The sequence below is a fragment of the Leiobunum rupestre genome, chromosome 2 (genome assembly GCF_980474605.1).
Source record: "Leiobunum rupestre chromosome 2, qqLeiRupe1.1.hap1, whole genome shotgun sequence".
NCBI lineage: Eukaryota > Metazoa > Arthropoda > Arachnida > Opiliones > Sclerosomatidae > Leiobunum > Leiobunum rupestre.
This window is the reverse complement of record NC_143385.1, coordinates 19,096,323-19,114,095: the sequence shown is the minus strand read 5'-3', so window position 1 is coordinate 19,114,095 and position 17,773 is coordinate 19,096,323. Positions and strand designations below refer to the sequence as shown.

Below are 17,773 nucleotides of genomic sequence, written 5' to 3'. Positions count from 1 at the left end.
TATATTGCATAAAAATTATTTTGTTGATATATTGCATAAAAATGAATTTGTTGATATATTGCATAAAAATTAATTTGTTAAATTATTGAATTAGAAATTAATTTGTTAAAATGTTGCATAAAAATTAATTTGTTTATATATTGCATAAAATTAATTTGGGAATTTATTGACAGAAAATAATTTGTAAAATTTCTTATTGACACTAACAATTTTGTTAATTTCTCTGGAAGCTTTTCATTCGCATAAACACACGCAAAATACACACATACCCAACAAACACACGAACAGATAGATAGATACGGAAACACGAATATTCATGAAAGCGTTACATGGAGACTAGACCCCGACGCTTGAACGTACCCTACACCATTCGCAGCCAAAGCGAGTCTAGGTGGCATAACGGCGCTAGCTTCTCCGAAGAGCGCCTATGATCTAACGTCTGCCACAGCCAAATTAAAAAGTCATAAGAACGTTTTTTCATACAAAACATATCAAAATATAAGAAAACAATCTACAAGTTGTATAACAATGCAAGAATCATTTATATTATTTATAAATACAAATTTACCCATAACGTTGGGTAAAACTAATAGCGACTGCTTCAGCCGCTACCTTTCTTGCTTTCAATGGCGAACCAAAGGGGGCGAACGTTGCGATAGTTTCAGTCGCGAATTCACAAAAACTATGACCAGTTAGATTGTTTTAGATTGGGAATTTGATTGTAGTTTACATCTGCCCCAATACTAGTTTTGGGTGACGTAGGGTACGCGACGATTGTATTAATAGTTGTAGACTAAACTAAGGTTTACATTTCTTATTATCTTATAAAATGTTTTCCATTTGTCATTTTTGTTTTATCTATAGTATTATTTTTATTCTACCATTAGGTTAGGTTAGGTTATGTTAGGTCAAGGTTAGGTTAGGTTTAGGTTAGGTTAGGTTAGCAATTTCTGGTTCTTTTGTAGCTGATTCGTAATTAATTACCTTGTTTTCCATTGAAACCAGCCATCTTTGGCTCTTTGTAGCTTCTCCGAATGCACATTCCCTGTTTTTAATTGAAAAAAAAATTGTTTCTTTTGTAGTTATTCCGTATTTAATTACTCTGTTTTCAATTGTAAAAAGCCATTTCTCGCTCTTTTGTAGCTGCTCCGTATTTAAATACATGTACTCTGTTTTATAATGAAACAAGCCTTAGTTTAGTCTACAACTATTAATACAATCGTCGCTTCCCCTACGTCACCCAAAACTAGTATTGGGGCAGATGTAAACTACTTCCGGGAATTTAAGCAGCCAACTAATCTAATAGCTTATAGACAACGTACTAACATATGTTTAATCCTCCTATTTTATCGGCGATTTTGCGCTCTCTCTTGATTTAGTAACCCCGTAGGTGCATATATATTTACTCTATTTCCTATAGATAGATACTTATCTCGGGCGAGATTGCGTGCCTCCCATTGTACACGCACCATATTTAAAAAAATAAGGTAATATCACTTAAGATAATAGTTCCAACCATAGCCACGGGTCGCGCAGAAGTAGATTCTCGAAGAACGGACCGTACGCGATCTTAAAACGCTCTTTTTTCGACAGGTCTCATTTTAAACTATCCGTAGATAAGGAACGGTTCGAAACTAATGAATGAAAAAATTATGCTAATCAGAAATATACTGATACATCGATAGATGTAGAGATAGTAGTTATCGCTTGTTATTGAAGTGAATTACGATAGAAATAAAAACCACTTGTCTTCCTGTTAATCGTTTTCGACCGTTCTGTACCTTAGGAGCTGAGTTACCATTTCAGTCAGTCTGAAATCAGTATTGCTTACGGCTTTGAACTAAAAGAGTTCGTCGCCGCTGAACAAGCCAAAACAGTTTTGTTTCCTAAAATCGTTCGATTTCTCTTCAACTTAAATCACGGTAAATTTTGCTTGAAGGTCATTTGAATTAATCTATACCGTAAGTCATGCCAGAAAAAGTCATTGTGATGTCGAACGGGAAGGAAATTCCGACGATTGGTTTGGGTACTTACAAGGTAAGTTAACATCTTGTGTTTCTGCTTCTTAAGGATCTTCTTATTTTTTTGCTTTCAATTTCTGTTTTTTTTTTTAATTATAAAACGCTAAATTGTATGTTTTTAATAGCACATGATTTTTTTAAAACACTTAAAACATATCAAAACCAAAACACATATGTACAGGAACTGTTTTAGTTTTATTCTGTAGCTAACGGTAATTTTTTCCATTTAAATTCGTCTGCTCTATTTTCTATCTTAATACAAAATAATTTCATAAACTAGTTAGTAAATTCAATTTTTTACCAAAACATATTTCAATATTTGGGACTATTTTTTATTCACGGTCTTTGAATTGACCGGGTGAGCTCTGTCAAGTATACGTTCCGTAAGGATAATGGGTACACATAATTTTAAGGCTCCCAAAACAAATTGTGAAAGTCAATTGTCGAAAAAAATAACTCTACGAGTAAATTCTTCACTAAGCTATAACCCCGATCTAGTAATTGTTAGTGTTTGAAAATTTACGATAACTGATACATCTAAGTTTAAAACGATCTAGTCGAATTCAAAAAAATTTAGTAGATATAATATCTCTGTAAGAAACACTCAAAAGTCGCTCATCAAATAAACAACATTCTAAATTTAACTTAATTTTTAAGATTAAATTTTATAATATACTTTTTGGGTTCAAAATATGTATTGACTTGATGTCTATCTCACAAGACTATGTAGTTTTAAACAGCGTTTATCAATGCGCCAGTATTCGACGAAGATAATTTAACCTTAAATATTCAACGGTCTTATTTTTAGTTAAGTTTTCATATCTGTAGAATTTGAGTTAGGAAAATGGATATTAATACGTTTTTTAACGTTTTAAAGACTATTTGTATTATATTTTATTTAAACTGCATAAACACAAATACTAATTTGTGCGAGTACTCGAACATCTTGGAGTATTCGGCCTTTTGTAATTGGAGAATACTCGTTGATTACCGAGTACCAAAAAAATTGCATTTTCGGGTACCGGATTACTCGAATAAGCTGCTCTCTAAACTTCTAAAGTCTAGTATTGGGTTTTTTCTATCCTGTTGCTTCAAAGTTTAAAGAGGTTTTTAAATCTTTTTGGAGGGCAATAAACGGTACCTACAAAGTGGTGGAAACTATGGTTCATTTAATTTAAATGAATATTTTTCGGCATTGAAATTTACTTTATTCTACTTTTAAATTTAATTTCATAATTTCTTGAATAATACTAGCTCCTAATCAATTACTCGATAACCCGACTCTTAAAAATTTTAAGTTTATTTTTGGTTACTCGACTCTAATAGGATCAAGTTTTCCCTTGAGTCGAGTAATCGAGTACTCGACTCGACTTCAATATTACTCGACTCGATTACTCGTTGAAAAAAATTCTACTCGATTGCCTAAAACCCCTAATCGCAGAGCCCTACAATTGACATGTCGACAATAGCTCTTTCTATAAAATAATATATACGCATACATGTATAAAAAGGGTTATTTTTTGGAGCGCGCGCCTCCTAATATTTCCGTGTAGAGGGTCTCGTGCGTTTTCGCGCGAGCTCAACACATACCAAAATATGCGCACGCTCTCTAACTTTAACTGCACGATGAATCTAACGTAATCACGTGACCTCTCGTATTTTATATACAGAGCTATTGCGTGGCGCTGTAGTTATCAAGACTTACAATAGACTATCGAGCGCCATCTGTTAGTTTTTTCCTGTCATGGTTGATGGTTCTGACTTTCTACTTTGCCATAAATATAACTGTTGAATTGATTAATTAATTTTCCACTTTTCTACCAAGTATATTTTAAAAATTGGTCAGTGTAAGAAATGGCAGCAATAATATTTATCAATATAATTCAGAGCGACGTTTTCCCAAATTAAATTCCTCGATCTATTGTAGAATAAACGTGATCTTCGAAACAATTATCTTTTTCTATTTCCCATTTTTGGTGAGGAACTAAAATGTTAGACTATCAAATTTTAAAATTACTCTTAATTTTATCTTATCTAATAAATCATTTAATTAGCAAACAGTAGAGCTCTTTTATAAACCACCGTAATTCCGGTATTAAATTGGTCTAGCATTCCAGACCATTTCTGGTACTGATAAGTCCTATTCACCGAATTTACAAGTCGTCTTGTGCTTGTCTAATTAAATTGGTTTGTCGCTACGTGCCAGCGTTTCCGTTAATTCCTTCCACATGCTAATAGCTTGTATGAAGGCACTAAGGAATGAATCTTGTTAACAATAAATACAATAGTTGGGGAAGAACATACAATTTTTATTTCATTTTTCTGTTATGTCCGTTATCAAAAATGTAATCGCGACTGAAAAATATCGGTAAGTCACCTTTGGCTTGCCATTGAAACCTAGATAAGTAGCGGCTAAAGCAGAGGCTGTAGTTTTTCCTCGTCTTAATTCGTAAATTTGACTTAAAAATAACGAAACTTTCACTTATCATTTTTGCATCGTTTGCTTACATTTTGATAAATTTATTTAAGAAAAACCTCCTTATGACTTTTTAATTTGCCTGTAGCAGACGTTAGATCATAGGCCAAACTTGGGAGACGCTAGCGCCGTTTCGCCACCTAGACTCGTTTCGGTCGCGAATATTGGATTTTATTATACAGGGTGTCTCAATTTGCTCGATCAGGCCATTTTTCTCAAAATGTATTTATGCTAGGGTTACTAAATTTCAGAAAAATCAAACGATTTTGTGCCGTTTTGGAAAATTTATTTTTTCACCGGTAGGTGTCACGCAAAATGTTTCAATAGAAAAGTTGTAGGGCATAGTCGAAGGTGTAAAAATAATTTTGGTTCGGTTGAAAAAGACCTATTTTTCACTGAGTTTGGAGGTCGAGGGAAAAAACAAGTTGTACTAGCAGGCAATAGCCTTTAACGTAAACAATCGTACATAATCACAACACACATGTACATTTATTTTAGGGAACTTATGCTTTCAGCTATGTTGTTAATAATCAGATCTGCAAAAAGTTATTGTTAAAGAAAATTATTAGACAAAGTAGACAAAGACCGCGTCTTCCATTTCGACGTGGTTACGAGTAAGATCATCAAACAAAGATTTGTAGACCAAAAATTACGCTTATTTTTCTTTTGTGGTTTTTTATCGTGAAATATCAATTGTCCGAGTAGTATTTAAAGCGTTTACATTTCAAAGTTAAAACATTATCTCGGCTTGGCCGATTGTTGTCCAGTATGCCTCTTTACACTCGAGATCAGCGCGCTCATATGCTAGAATTATTTTACGGAGAATGTGTGGGCTGGTCTGTTAGGTGACAGAATTATTGGCCCGGTCTTCCTGCCAAATCGTCTGAACGGTCAAAACTACTTGGAGTTCCTTCAAAATGATATATCCAACGTGTTGGACGACATTCCTCTGGCGGAGTACAGACGCATCTGGTTCCAGCAAGATGGGGCGCCACCTCACCAATATCGTGAAGTGGTTGCATATCTAAACGACGAGTTTCCTGGAAGATGGATCGGAAGAACTGGTCCTGTTCGTTGGCCTCCTGATCTAACACCACTCGACTTTTTTCTTTGGAGATTCGTAAAGGACTACGTATACCAAACACCTGTGACGAGCGTTGAAGATTTACGACAAAGAATCATCGAAGCATGTCACCGGGTGACTCCAGAAATGGTTCGGGGAGCATTTCACAATATGCAACATCGTGCATATTTGTGCATTGCATCAGAAGGTGGCATTTTTGAAAACATTTTGTAGAAGTCATTAAAAAACATTTGTCACTTGCGCTAATTATTATTTGTTTATTTTTCGAAATCTTATAACTGAAATGCATGTTACCTACAATTCGTTAAAGGCTATTGCCTGCTAGTACACCTTGTTTTTCGCCCGACCTCCAAACTCAGTTTTAAATAGGTCTTTTTCAACCGAACCAAAATTATTTTTACACTTTCGACTATGCCCTACAACCTTTCTATTGAAACATTTTGAGTGACACCTACCGGTGAAAAAATAAATTTTCCAAAACGGCTTTTTACGCTTGTTGTAATTTTTTCTTAAATATCGTCCGTCATGGCGTTTGTCTGTAGCTAGCCTTCCTTCGTGCTACGACTTCACTTGACCGTTGAGCAACGAAATTATCCGTTGAGTGTTATTCTCTCTAAATACAAATAAATAATTAAATGTATTCGGTATGTTCCCAGTTCGCCTACAAACATTTGGTTTTTACCATTTCGCCCAATTCCCATTTCACCTATTTTGTTGTCGGGTGTTTTAACGGATCTACGAAAAATGAGGTATGGTAGAAATACTGACAAGTATTTCTTTGTTTGGACTAAACTAAATCGGAAAAACCCCTCATTTTTTGTGATTCGTTAAAATACCCGACAAAACTATGGGCGAAGTGGGGGTAAACCATATATTCTTCACGTGATGACTAATGTTTTGCGACAATTTACAGTCTAAACCCGGAGAAATTCAAGAAGTCATAAAGTATGCAATTTCCGTTGGATATCGTCACATTGACTGCGCCATGGCATACGGAAACGAAGCGGATGTCGGAGAAGCGCTCAAAGAGTCGTTCTCTTCTGGACTGGTCAAAAGGGAGGACCTATTCGTGACTACAAAGGTGCGAAACGCGCTTATTACAATTGAAGCAGTTAAAGTGTATTTGTACCATGTGGCCCAATGATTTCATAGACTACTTTTCGCGCCATTCTGAACATTCCTTGACCGGCAACACGGATTTCATGATTGTTTATTAGTATATTTCATTTGCAGCTAGGTATTGCGATAAAAACGCCATTGCGTACTTTGGTTTGGTATTTTTGAAGTCGCCAGCGATTTAGTCCCCATTTCTACCAAGTCATAGTTCTCCCAATCCCATTTCTCCCAAAACATTTATCACTTCCCCCTAAAATGTTTTAAAAAGTAAAATTCATTTTTTCTTACTAAGTTGAAACACCTTTAATGGATTCTAAAAACTCTACATGCGTTTTATTTCTGGTCTACAATTGATCTCTTAGTTTTTGGCCCTTAACGTCGAGTTCGCGATATTTTTTTAGGGGTGGTCTCTCTGGTTGAAAGAGAATCTATTTCCATCTCAAGTTGTTCGTCTTCTTTCTCTGTAATGCGGAAAAGCGGGTGCTTTTTCTTCTATGTGCAACCACAGATCGTTGATGTGCTGTTGAGGAACCATTGCCAACCCTATCATTCTTCTAATAGACTTCTCGAATTCGGTACTGGTGTTGAATACAAAAAAAAGGAATTTTGAAAACCCATATGTTTATCATCTGATGAAACAAGGTTTACGTCAAAAACTAATTTTTGGGTGAAATGGGAGTCGGGTGAAATAGAAATGGGTTAAATGGGAGCATACCTCGCCAGCCACATGATCAATAATATAGCTAGCACGCAGTGGCGTTGTGAGGGGTACAGTCTGGACCGGGTGCTACCCTCGGAGCTTTGAGAGCGTGAAACTTTATTCATAATTATTGGGGAGAGACAAATAAGATACCGCACCAGGTGTCACCTAGGAGCAACAAACACAAGGAGAACGCAGCTAGCCTTTAAAGGGGCTGGAAAGTGGGGTTTTGTAAAACGTCATTCGTGACGTCATTAACGAAATTTGGCGCGTAGAACTAGTTTTTCTCTCAAGTTCGCGAAGACGTAAACAAGCACCGCTGTGTTGGGATTTTTGTATGACGAAATCTAGCGTGGTGTTGGTAAGTGTTAGCTGAGCTCGAAGGAAATTTTAAAATTTAATTTATCTTTATTGAGATTTAGTTTAGTGAACAACAAATGTTGAACGAAAAATTCATTTAACGGATAAGGTCTTTGGGTAAAGTGTGTTCGTAATTTTTTTAATTATTATTTGCAAGTTTCATCGAATTTTGTAAAAAAACGCTAGATGAGAATTTTGATAAACCTTGGTACTCAACCACAGTTCTTTGGCCTTTTCCCACTTATCAAATTCACCAACAAGATATATTTTCGTATCATCACAATTCCGGTTTTTTATTTAAATTAAACTCGATCATTATCTTCATTATAATTATATAAATATGAAAATACTAGAACCAAAACCACGTCCACGAAGGCCCGAATATCTTAGTTCGTGTATGAATACCTCTCACTAGTCTCTCTCTCTCGCTCGGGTCGCTCCTCACTATTTTCAAAACATCTCCGTCAGAGCCAAATTCCTCAAGTGGGGAAATACGAAAATAAAGCAGATACTACGTCACTACACGATTTCAAAACCCCACTTTCCAGCCCCTTTAAACACGATAACGCAGTGTTGTGTAAAATTTCTTATCGAGCCTTTTCACTGAACGTTTTACGGAAAGGGGGAAGACAATTTCTGAATTTTCCCTAAAGCGTCTAACCAATGAAAACTGTACCAAAGAAAATTCACGACTTTTGACGAGTTGCGTGCTCCTTCTGTGGGGTGCTGTGTTTGTAGCTCCTAGGTGTCACGAACCGTGGTGACGTAACTACCTTCGTGAAGAAACTTAGCTGTTAAACAAATGGATTACCTCACCGTCATTGAGATCGCAGTATTTCACTGTGTGCAACGGTCTATTTACGCATTTAATCAGGAAATGAATAAGGATTCGCACTGGTATTTAAAGCATTTACAATCTTTTGAAACCTTCTCCAGTACATACTTAGAAAGAGAGAAAAGCACCCATGCACACGTATGTAGCAAAGCTGAAGCTTGGATTAATAAAACACAGGGAAACGATTGCTATGAAACCTCTATTGGTGAAATTGGCGCCCAAACGGAAATGACTAAAGCGCATGCGTGATAAGTAAATCAAGGAGATGTCTAGGGGGACAGAGATAGGTAAACGTATTCATGAGTCAATGGTACGAACCTTATTACTGAAATTAGTATACTGAGTGGATATTAAATAAGATTTTACCAAAATATTTAGGTGAAAAGAAATGGGGTGTCAGTAAGCCTTGGCTCAAAAAGTGAAGATGATAGCGTTAAACATTTCGTGCATGCGCAATGGGGATTTCCGGTCATTCGCAGATTTCCTCTGATAGTGTTTATAACAATCTTTTCTGCTACATAATGTAGTTTTTAGCTGATGCGTTATAACCCTGTGTTTAATTTATCCAAGCCTGTAGCCACACGACAATAATTAATCTAAAACTTTGGGTTCGTCCAATTACTCATGGATGCGCCAGGTTCCTACTGTACGCTTTTCCGGTTTTGACGTCCCGATGGCCATCGGTTGCTCATCGAAGTCACCAGTGGAAGAGTCACTTTTAGCGATGACTGACGTCCTAACTGTTGTAAAACTTATTTTTGGCGGGATAAGTTCATCTGCACATAAATAATTGGAGCGAATGGTGTTTATTTTCTAGCATTGTAGCAGTTATAGCACCCCGTTTGTTTATTTTCTTAAACGATTGACTGCCACTAAAATAAAGACTATTTTCTTGTATTACTTTATCATTTAAAAGTTCATTTACGATTAAATAAAGTAGTTTTCGCTATCTTCGATTTTCCGTTCGGAAAATAAATTCAACCACATTTAAAAAAACACCGATGACTGAAATAAACTACGTTATTTTGACGAAAATACAAAACCATCGGGTTTTTTTCCTTTGAGATTTATTGAACGTACCCATTACCTAAAGTCACTGCCAGATAAAGTGCTATGAAGTCGACGGTGATATGAATTGGCGCTATGGGATTACTCCTATTTTTACCACCAATCAAACCCCATTGCTTGAATGATTTCTAAATAAAAGTTTTGTATGTTACCTAGTGTTTTTGTCAAATATTAAAAAACACTTAAATGATATATTCATTTTGTATCCTAGTTTCTATTTAGTTTTGAAGGGTTAATTTGTACTAACTGGACGATTTACTTTGTTAGTTGTGGAATACGTACCACCGACGACAAAGAGTGCGCGAAGGCTGCCTCGAATCAATAAAAGACTTGGGTCTTGATTACTTGGATTTATACCTCGTACATTGGCCTTATGCATTCAAGGTAATTGTTTCTTCGTTAATTTGTTATTCAAGTGATTGCACCGAAGAGTCGAACCCTTGCACATTTGGCGAATGTGATTTAAAATCTCAAAATTATATTAGAAATCCGAAATGGGTTTTAAGATTTTAGAGGACAATTTTTGTGCTCATTTTAGTGTTTTATGTGGATTTGAAATACTTTGAAACTGATTTCGGGATTTTAAATTTATTTTAAAAATTTTAAAATCATTTAACACTAAAGTGTATGACATTTTTACGAATGCCAGAGCTTTTGAATTGTATTTCATTTTTGAAAGAAAAGCTGCAAATGGTCGGTACACTACCTTTTACACTCGTGTTTGGTTTGTTATATTAGTTTTACCTTGGGTTAATAATATAAGCTTCGCTAACTGGATATCACACTCCTTTTCGGCGGTTTTCAAACTGCTGATATGCATTTTGTGCGATCTACCGGTTTGAGCGATTTGGTGGGACAAACATTTACACGTGAGAAGCGCGAGTTAGCATATTTACTCTCTATTTACAATTTAAGGCTGATAAAAATTTCTTATTTTGGAAAAAGTAATTACCAAAATATGTAAATATTGAATACTACATTATTATTATTAAAATATTTAAGCTGGTTTTAATACGCTAAATTATAGGTTTTAATTCAGGAATGTAATTTTGGGAGCAAGTCATAAAACCAAGGCAACACAAAGTGATGAAAACAACAGTGGTCTATCTTCAGAAACATCTGGTATTAACAGTACACAGTAACTCAGAACAATGTTAAATTCTTCCTATACTGCTGATCCTTTACAGTGAATTCCCTAGGTGAACCTTATACCCTATGATTTACTTTACCAATAAAAATTAACGGAAATATTGCGACGTACAATAACACCAACCGTTATTATTTTGAAGACTGGCATCGACGTGCATGTGCCTACAATTCCAAAGAAATCTTGTCCCACCATTCTTCCAAAAAAATGTTATCCCGCCCCCTAAATTGCCTCCGACTTTTCAGCATTTTGTGAGCCGTTTTAGAATTCATTGGGCAAGATAAGAGTGCAATATCCAGTTTGCAATGATTATATTATTAATCCAAGGTTTTTCATTGTGGTGTAAATCCGGTGCAGGGTTGTTTAATTATTAGAAATTAGTGTATGCTGATGGAACCATGAAGCCAAGAATGTAAATTTAAACTATTTGGACCTTATTTTGACGGTCTCAATGAAAATGATTCAATATTTATTTTTATTTAACGAATTAAAAAGGTGGTGAATTGCATAATAACTAATGTACGTGAGATCGGTTTAGGAACCAAACTTGAAAAGAAAACTGAGTAATTGTCCGTATTGGTTTGTACTTTAAGGAAGGAACGGACAAATTTCCGAAAGACGAAGCTGGAAATATGATCACAAGCGACACCGACTACCTCGAGACATGGAAGGTATTAAAGCTTAATTTCCCTCTTTGGCCGACATTGGGATAAACTTTGGATAAAACGAATATTTCAGGGCATGGAAGATTGCTACGAAGAAGGTTTAGTCAAATCGATTGGGTTATCTAACTTCAACAGCGAACAAATCCAACGAGTTCTGGACCACGCCACAATCAAACCTGTTGTTTTGCAAGTACGAAAAAACCTTTTATAAAAGATTAACTATAGTGATTCGATTATTAGAATAAAGTATTTGGTAAGTTATTATAGTTTTGTGCAGCATTAGTTTTTTTTTTTTAAAACTGATGGTTCTTATTTCTCAAGTCGATTTGGGGGCCCCTAAGTGAAAACAAACGTATTCTTTAGCCTGTTTTGCCTACCCATAACACGGCCCCTACATATTGCGTGTAAGCAGACGTATTAGCGATTGGCCATCAGATGCGTAAGAACGTTTTATGCTACGCCATAATAGACGAAATAGAAGCTATACAAGGTTAATATATCAACTTTTAATTTCACACTGTTGGTAAAACCGAGCAGTTACGACGCTCAGCTTAAGCATTTATTTATAATTTGACTTTAACAGGCACTAGAGCGTAGGCACTATCTCAGAGGAGCGTTTGGGTCGCCAATGGACAATTCTCAAACTAATAATATCTGTCTCAAACATTTTAACGTGTAGGTTGAAAGTCATCCTCATATGAATCAGAATCTGTTAATCGCCTTTTGTAAGGAACGTGGGATTGCTGTAACCGCTCACAGTCCACTTGGTTCGCCGCAAAGATCACTGTAAGTTCAAATCTCTACCCTTAATTATAGTGAAGGTTACCAAAATGACAATTTATAGTTCAAGTAAAACTAATTCTACACGACGATTTTAATTTATTCTTACACAAACAATGACCACGTTTCCAGTTTAATCATACTAAATAAGATGCTTACGCCATCGAACTAATAAATTTACACGATAAATATCTAATATTGGTCAGTAAGCATTTCGCAGTAGGAAAACTGAATGTTGTGAGAAGGATATTCAAACTGTAATAAAATGATAACTTTTAACGATTATAAATATCATCAGTTTATTTGTAATCTAGCAAAAAAGGTATGTTGCAGTCGGCCACGTATTATTAACTTCCGAAAGAGATATTTAAATGGCAACTTGGCACTATTTATAACTTTATAAAACGTTGTAGAATTCCACGTATATTAAACAATGTTTGGTTTAGTTTTAGCCGACTAAAGCTCGACCGATTTGGCCGTTTTTTTCGGTACACTGGTTAAACGTGCTTCTTCAGAAAATAAAGTAACTCAAATTTAAAACTATTGTATAACGTAATAATGACTCTATAGATACATACGCCCCTACCTGCCAATCACGAAATGAAACTTACTGCCAATCACGAAATGAAACTTACTGCCAATCACGAAATGAAACTTACTGCCAATCACGAAATGAAACTTACTGCCAATCACGAAATGAAACTTACTGCCAATCACGAAATGAAACTTACTGCCAATCACGAAATGAAACTTACTGCCAATCACGAAATGAAACTTACTGCCAATCACGAAATGAAACTTACTGCCAATCACGAAATGAAACTTACTGCCAATCACGAAATGAAACTTACTGCCAATCACGAAATGAAACTTACTGCCAATCACGAAATGAAACTTACTGCCAATCACGAAATGAAACTTACTGCCAATCACGAAATGAAACTTACTGCCAATCACGAAATGAAACTTACTGCCAATCACGAAATGAAACTTACTGCCAATCACGAAATGAAACTTACTGCCAATCACGAAATGAAACTTACTGCCAATCACGAAATGAAACTTATTGGCCTGCCTACACATTCATAATCATAATCAGCTAGGCTAATACCCAATGCACCACCATAGACCCAAGTCATGTAGCGACTTTAAATGCCTTAAAATCATGTAGCCGGTTACAGTACTAAGGAGGGTAGTGGCAAGACCACCATGCCACGTTAGCCTACACTAAATTTAACCGGTATTCTCTAGAAGTATTAATGGAAACTGAACAACTGGAGGGGAAACCACTAAACCAGTTGGGAGATAACTATCAATATCAACAACAAAAAGAGTTTTCTGAGTGTTTACCTCATTCTAAAAGCTGAGATCAAACCCAGCTCGAGGTGAAAATGCTAAACACTCAGCCACCGCACATTGAGAAACACGGTCACTTTTCTCACACGACAGTTCGATTAACCCAATTCAACATTTTCCATTACGCTCTGCACACCTTTTAGTGTACATTGACAATCATTGGTAGTCGGACCATAGAATATATAAAAGAGGAATAGCACCTCAGCCGACAAATAGGCTCGGGTACGACATAAAGACATAGTTTCACCGCTCTTTCTCGGAAGTGAGATCAAACTTCATTTTACTTCTCCTTAACCCGATAATTTAAAGATAGGGTCAACTCGCTGTCTACGTCGAAGGCTTAAATCCAATTTAAAAGGCAGTTCATTTCACCACTGCTAAATAATGAACCTAAATGAAATGCGCCGATATGCCAACAGAGCCATATTGGAACCACTGTTAAACCTATTAGCATTAACAATACCTTTGAGAACCGCGAGGTTCAAATTACGAGTTAACCGTCACTTGTAATATGGAGATAACAAAGGGGAAGAAAAATAATAAAATATAATTTAGAAACTTGCTTTCAGCCTCCTTTTGTGAAATGCATATTGTCCAGAAGTACCTCTTGCAAACTCCTTAAGAACCACAAAACCAGTTCCATAGCTTTTTCAGAGATAAATTTGGTATTTTCTTTCGATGTTTTCTGTTTTCCTACTGCCGCTTTCTGTATTCAGAAGACGACTTTACCAATTGTTTGCTCTAAGTTATCTTCATCGTATGCAGTACGACTCTACGTGAAGCAGCCACTAAAAATACTAAACTATCCACTGGTTTAATACTCTGTTAAGCCTGATTTTCCATGCATAGCTATATTAGGTGTAAGTTTCATCAACTGTTTCCAACAGGATACGATCCGATGATCCGGTGCCAATGGAGAATGCACTCGTAAAAAGCATTGCTGATAAGTATGGAAAAACCACCGCTCAGGTATTATTCATTGCTTTTTTTATTTGTAGCTGATTTTAAGACACGAACACACTTGACCTTAAACCCAGTTTACGTCAATTTCATTGCCAGTTTCTAGCAAAGAAATGGAAGCCGCGTTCACACTATTGTTTAAACCAGTTTACATAGCGAGTTTTTTTAATTTTCTTTGGTCAAAGCCGCTGTTCAGACTGTATCTGGCTTCAAAACTCTAGTGTGACCGAGGTTTAAGATGTAGTAAACCTGTTTTCAAGTGATTCTGTAACACGGTCGTTAATCTAATTAAACTGGTTTCCAAAGATTCTTATTAGATACCAAGTTCAACGTAATGTTATCGTCATTCCGAAAAGTTCCAACAAAGAGAGAATTAAATCAAACCTAAACGTTAGTAACTTTTGTTGTTTTTTTTTTCAAAACTTGGCCATAAAATTGACAAATATAGTGCATTCTAGCCGTTGGCTCGCTTTTGCTTCTGTATGGATGTTTTCTTAAAGCTGATGTTTTAATCAAATATTGATTCTTTTGCAAACTTCCTACACATTGTAGTTCAAATTTCAAATTTTGCAAACAAAGCCATTATAAAAAGACTGAAAAAGTTATAAGAGAGCAATATTTGTTAATTTTATCGAAACATTTGATTAATAGGGTTTAAGAAATATGGAACTGGAATCTGACTAGAAAACACATTTTATTTGTGCCTTTAATTACATATTTCAACCTAGTGTATTTGAAAAGTCTTATTTTCACTTTTCATATACTAACATTAAAATAAAACAGCTGCAAAGTTATAAATAATTTACTAATTTTTAGGCTAATTTAGTTGCTATTTAGTAAAGAAATACCATATTATCTAAGAAATACGACGATCATCTAGCGTTTAATAGAGGCCGTCAGTAAGATTAATTTATCTATTTTAACGGCCGCCAAAACTTACTCCATTTAGTGGTAGTCTCCGCTCTAAATATTAATTAAGGTTTCACCTTAATTTATTTCCAGGTTTTCGACTTTTCGTTAACAAATGAAGATATGTCAGTCCTTAATTCCTTTGAACAGCGAAGATTGGCAGCTTATTTCGATGTTGGCTGGTAAGTGCGTTTCTTTTACTAAGCATTTACAATTTAAAAGTAATTAACAAAAGTTGTCGATTTAACATAGTAATGAAAGATTTTTTTAATAAAAGCAGCGTTTTTAACCACTGACAAAATAGTACAAAAATTTGGATTACTTTTGTTTCTATCCATAACTTGACCTTGGAATGATTATAACGACCATTTTAGTGTAGACCTCGCGAATCGCGTTGTTTCGGTAATTCTGAAGTTGATTAAGTTTCGCACGCGTTTCATTGGCTTTAACTAGTGTACGAAAACCCCATCAGCCACAATGAAATGGGGCGAATCGGCAGAAATTAAATGGACAGACAGCTGCTCATAATCAAATAATTTAAAAAAAACTAAGACAATTTGCTGAAAATGGATTACAAACCGCGAAGTCTTATTTAGATATATTTATCCAACTTAAAACTTGTGTACTGGTATTCAAATAAATTTAAAAAATAATTGGCGTTAAATGAACCGTTTATTCCCATTCGACCGAAATCCCATTCGACCGAATCCCATTCGACCGAAAGAATTTTAAAATGTAGCTCAATTGGCAGGGTGATTTGGTATTTTATTTATAAGGTATGTACTATCGAAGATCCATGTTTAGGTTAGGTTAGGTTAGGTTAGAGTTGGTTAAGTTTACTATTTCAGTTTCTTTTTATTAAGACGGAATAAATAATTATTATTGATGTATAAATACCCTCCTTTATTAGCTATCCGCTCCATTGCAAACGACTTCAGTAACTAAATTGAAAACATAGAAAAAGCCAATTTATATAGCAGCGTTGACTAGGAATATAAACAATGTGGAAGAATAAAGTGTCAGGGATTTGATGGTGGTTTCAGAATTTGTCTTCGAAGAGTAGTTTGTTTTCCAGATGCGCGGTATTAACTGACGAGGAGTGTACCCGAGGTGTAAATCACCGATTTTGATGAAACTCGGGGGGTATGTAGACCTTGGGGTAATATGAATTTTCACCAAGGGAAAAGTTACGCTGGGCTTCCGTTTTGCTATGGCAACCGAAAATGTTTTTGACAACTTAAAATGAAAAAATCTACATTTAAAAAAGCATGGGATTTTCTCGGTTTCACAGGGGGGTACCCTCTGAAATTTTTTGAAAACCCAAAAAAATTAAAAATTTAAATTTCCATTTAAAATGCTTAATTTGAACAATTTTGGGTGACATTCATCAAGTAGCCCCCCCCCTGTCTCTAACGGATTTAAATTTTTTGGGAGTCACTCAAGAAAGGATGTAGTAAAATATTATGTTACTGTAAGATATATTTTTTTAAACAGCGTCCTAAAATGTCTGTCCATTTCTAACACCAAACATTTCTGTGTTTGATATTTTTACTTTCAATCTTTTTTTGCCGAACTGAGTTAGTGAAAGCCAATGAAAATTTACTAAACAACAAGCTCAAAATCTAAGACAATTATCTAACCCTTTTAATTTTACCTTAATGTAATTCGCTGGATATAGATTCGGTAAAATTTAAATAAATATTTTTTTATTTATAATTTTGTAGAATAGTAATTTTTCATAACCTCATTAAATTAATTTTAAATTTATTTTTGGCTTTTGTAGATGAGCTCAATTATAAAAAAACGTGATATTTTTAAGAGTAAAACACTCCTAAGTACAGCATTACTTAAAATTAATTAGAATGCATTGCTTGTCAATTAAATGTTCATTTTTTTAATTTCAGGATTGTCAACCATCCTTACTACCCGTACAAATTGCCATTTTAAAGACGATCATGAAGTTATCAGCTGTTAAGTTTCAAAAACTTTTTATATATTGGCGTAATGTATATGGACATTTTGTGTTAAATAATTTGAAAACCACTATATTTTGATTTTGATTACAAATTTTAAAAGAAATGTGATTGCTAAATATACAGTTCAGAAAATAGTGTTTTTATTACCTCAGTCATTTAAGTTATTCTGAGACAGAAATTAGTTAAGCCGACTTCAACGAAATATGGCCGTTACTATTTATTTATTTATTTTTATTTATTTATATGAAAAAAAACAATATCTACAAAGCCATGAAGCTGACTTGTGCGCAGAAAAACAGAATACAAAAGTATAATATGGT

At 35.0% G+C, this 17,773-nt stretch overlaps 1 protein-coding gene across 2 annotated transcripts; it reads left to right on the top strand.

Moving 5' to 3' along the window:
- Positions 1-1,828: 1,828 nt before the first annotated feature.
- LOC149956294 (aldo-keto reductase family 1 member A1-like) lies at positions 1,829-17,566 on the top strand. Of its 2 annotated transcripts, XM_090164696.1 has the most exons (10): positions 1,839-2,037; positions 6,495-6,662; positions 9,928-10,044; positions 11,401-11,478; positions 11,546-11,662; positions 12,152-12,258; positions 14,496-14,577; positions 14,875-14,958; positions 15,571-15,659; positions 17,382-17,564. In XM_090164696.1, exons 1-10 carry the CDS (start codon positions 1,969-1,971, stop codon positions 17,422-17,424), a joined length of 954 nt encoding a protein of 317 aa, XP_090020822.1. In that variant the 5' UTR covers positions 1,839-1,968; the 3' UTR covers positions 17,425-17,564. The 2 variants fall into 2 exon arrangements, with proteins under 2 accessions (XP_090020823.1, XP_090020822.1); XM_090164697.1 differs by lacking the exon at positions 6,495-6,662 and having other exon boundaries at positions 1,829-2,037; positions 17,382-17,566.
- Positions 17,567-17,773: the final 207 nt, after the last annotated feature.

What these genes read in the sequence shown, in the direction of transcription:
- LOC149956294 (XM_090164696.1), top strand. Translation starts at nt 1,969, where the DNA reads ATGCCAGAAAAAGTCATTGTGATGTCGAACGGGAAGGAAATTCCGACG. An exon ending in GAATTAAATCAAACCTAAAC is followed by an intron (nt 14,959 to 15,570) that starts GTTAGTAACTTT and finishes ATTTATTTCCAG; the next exon opens with GTTTTCGACTTTTCGTTAAC. An exon ending in GCTTATTTCGATGTTGGCTG is followed by an intron (nt 15,660 to 17,381) that starts GTAAGTGCGTTT and finishes TTTTAATTTCAG; the next exon opens with GATTGTCAACCATCCTTACT.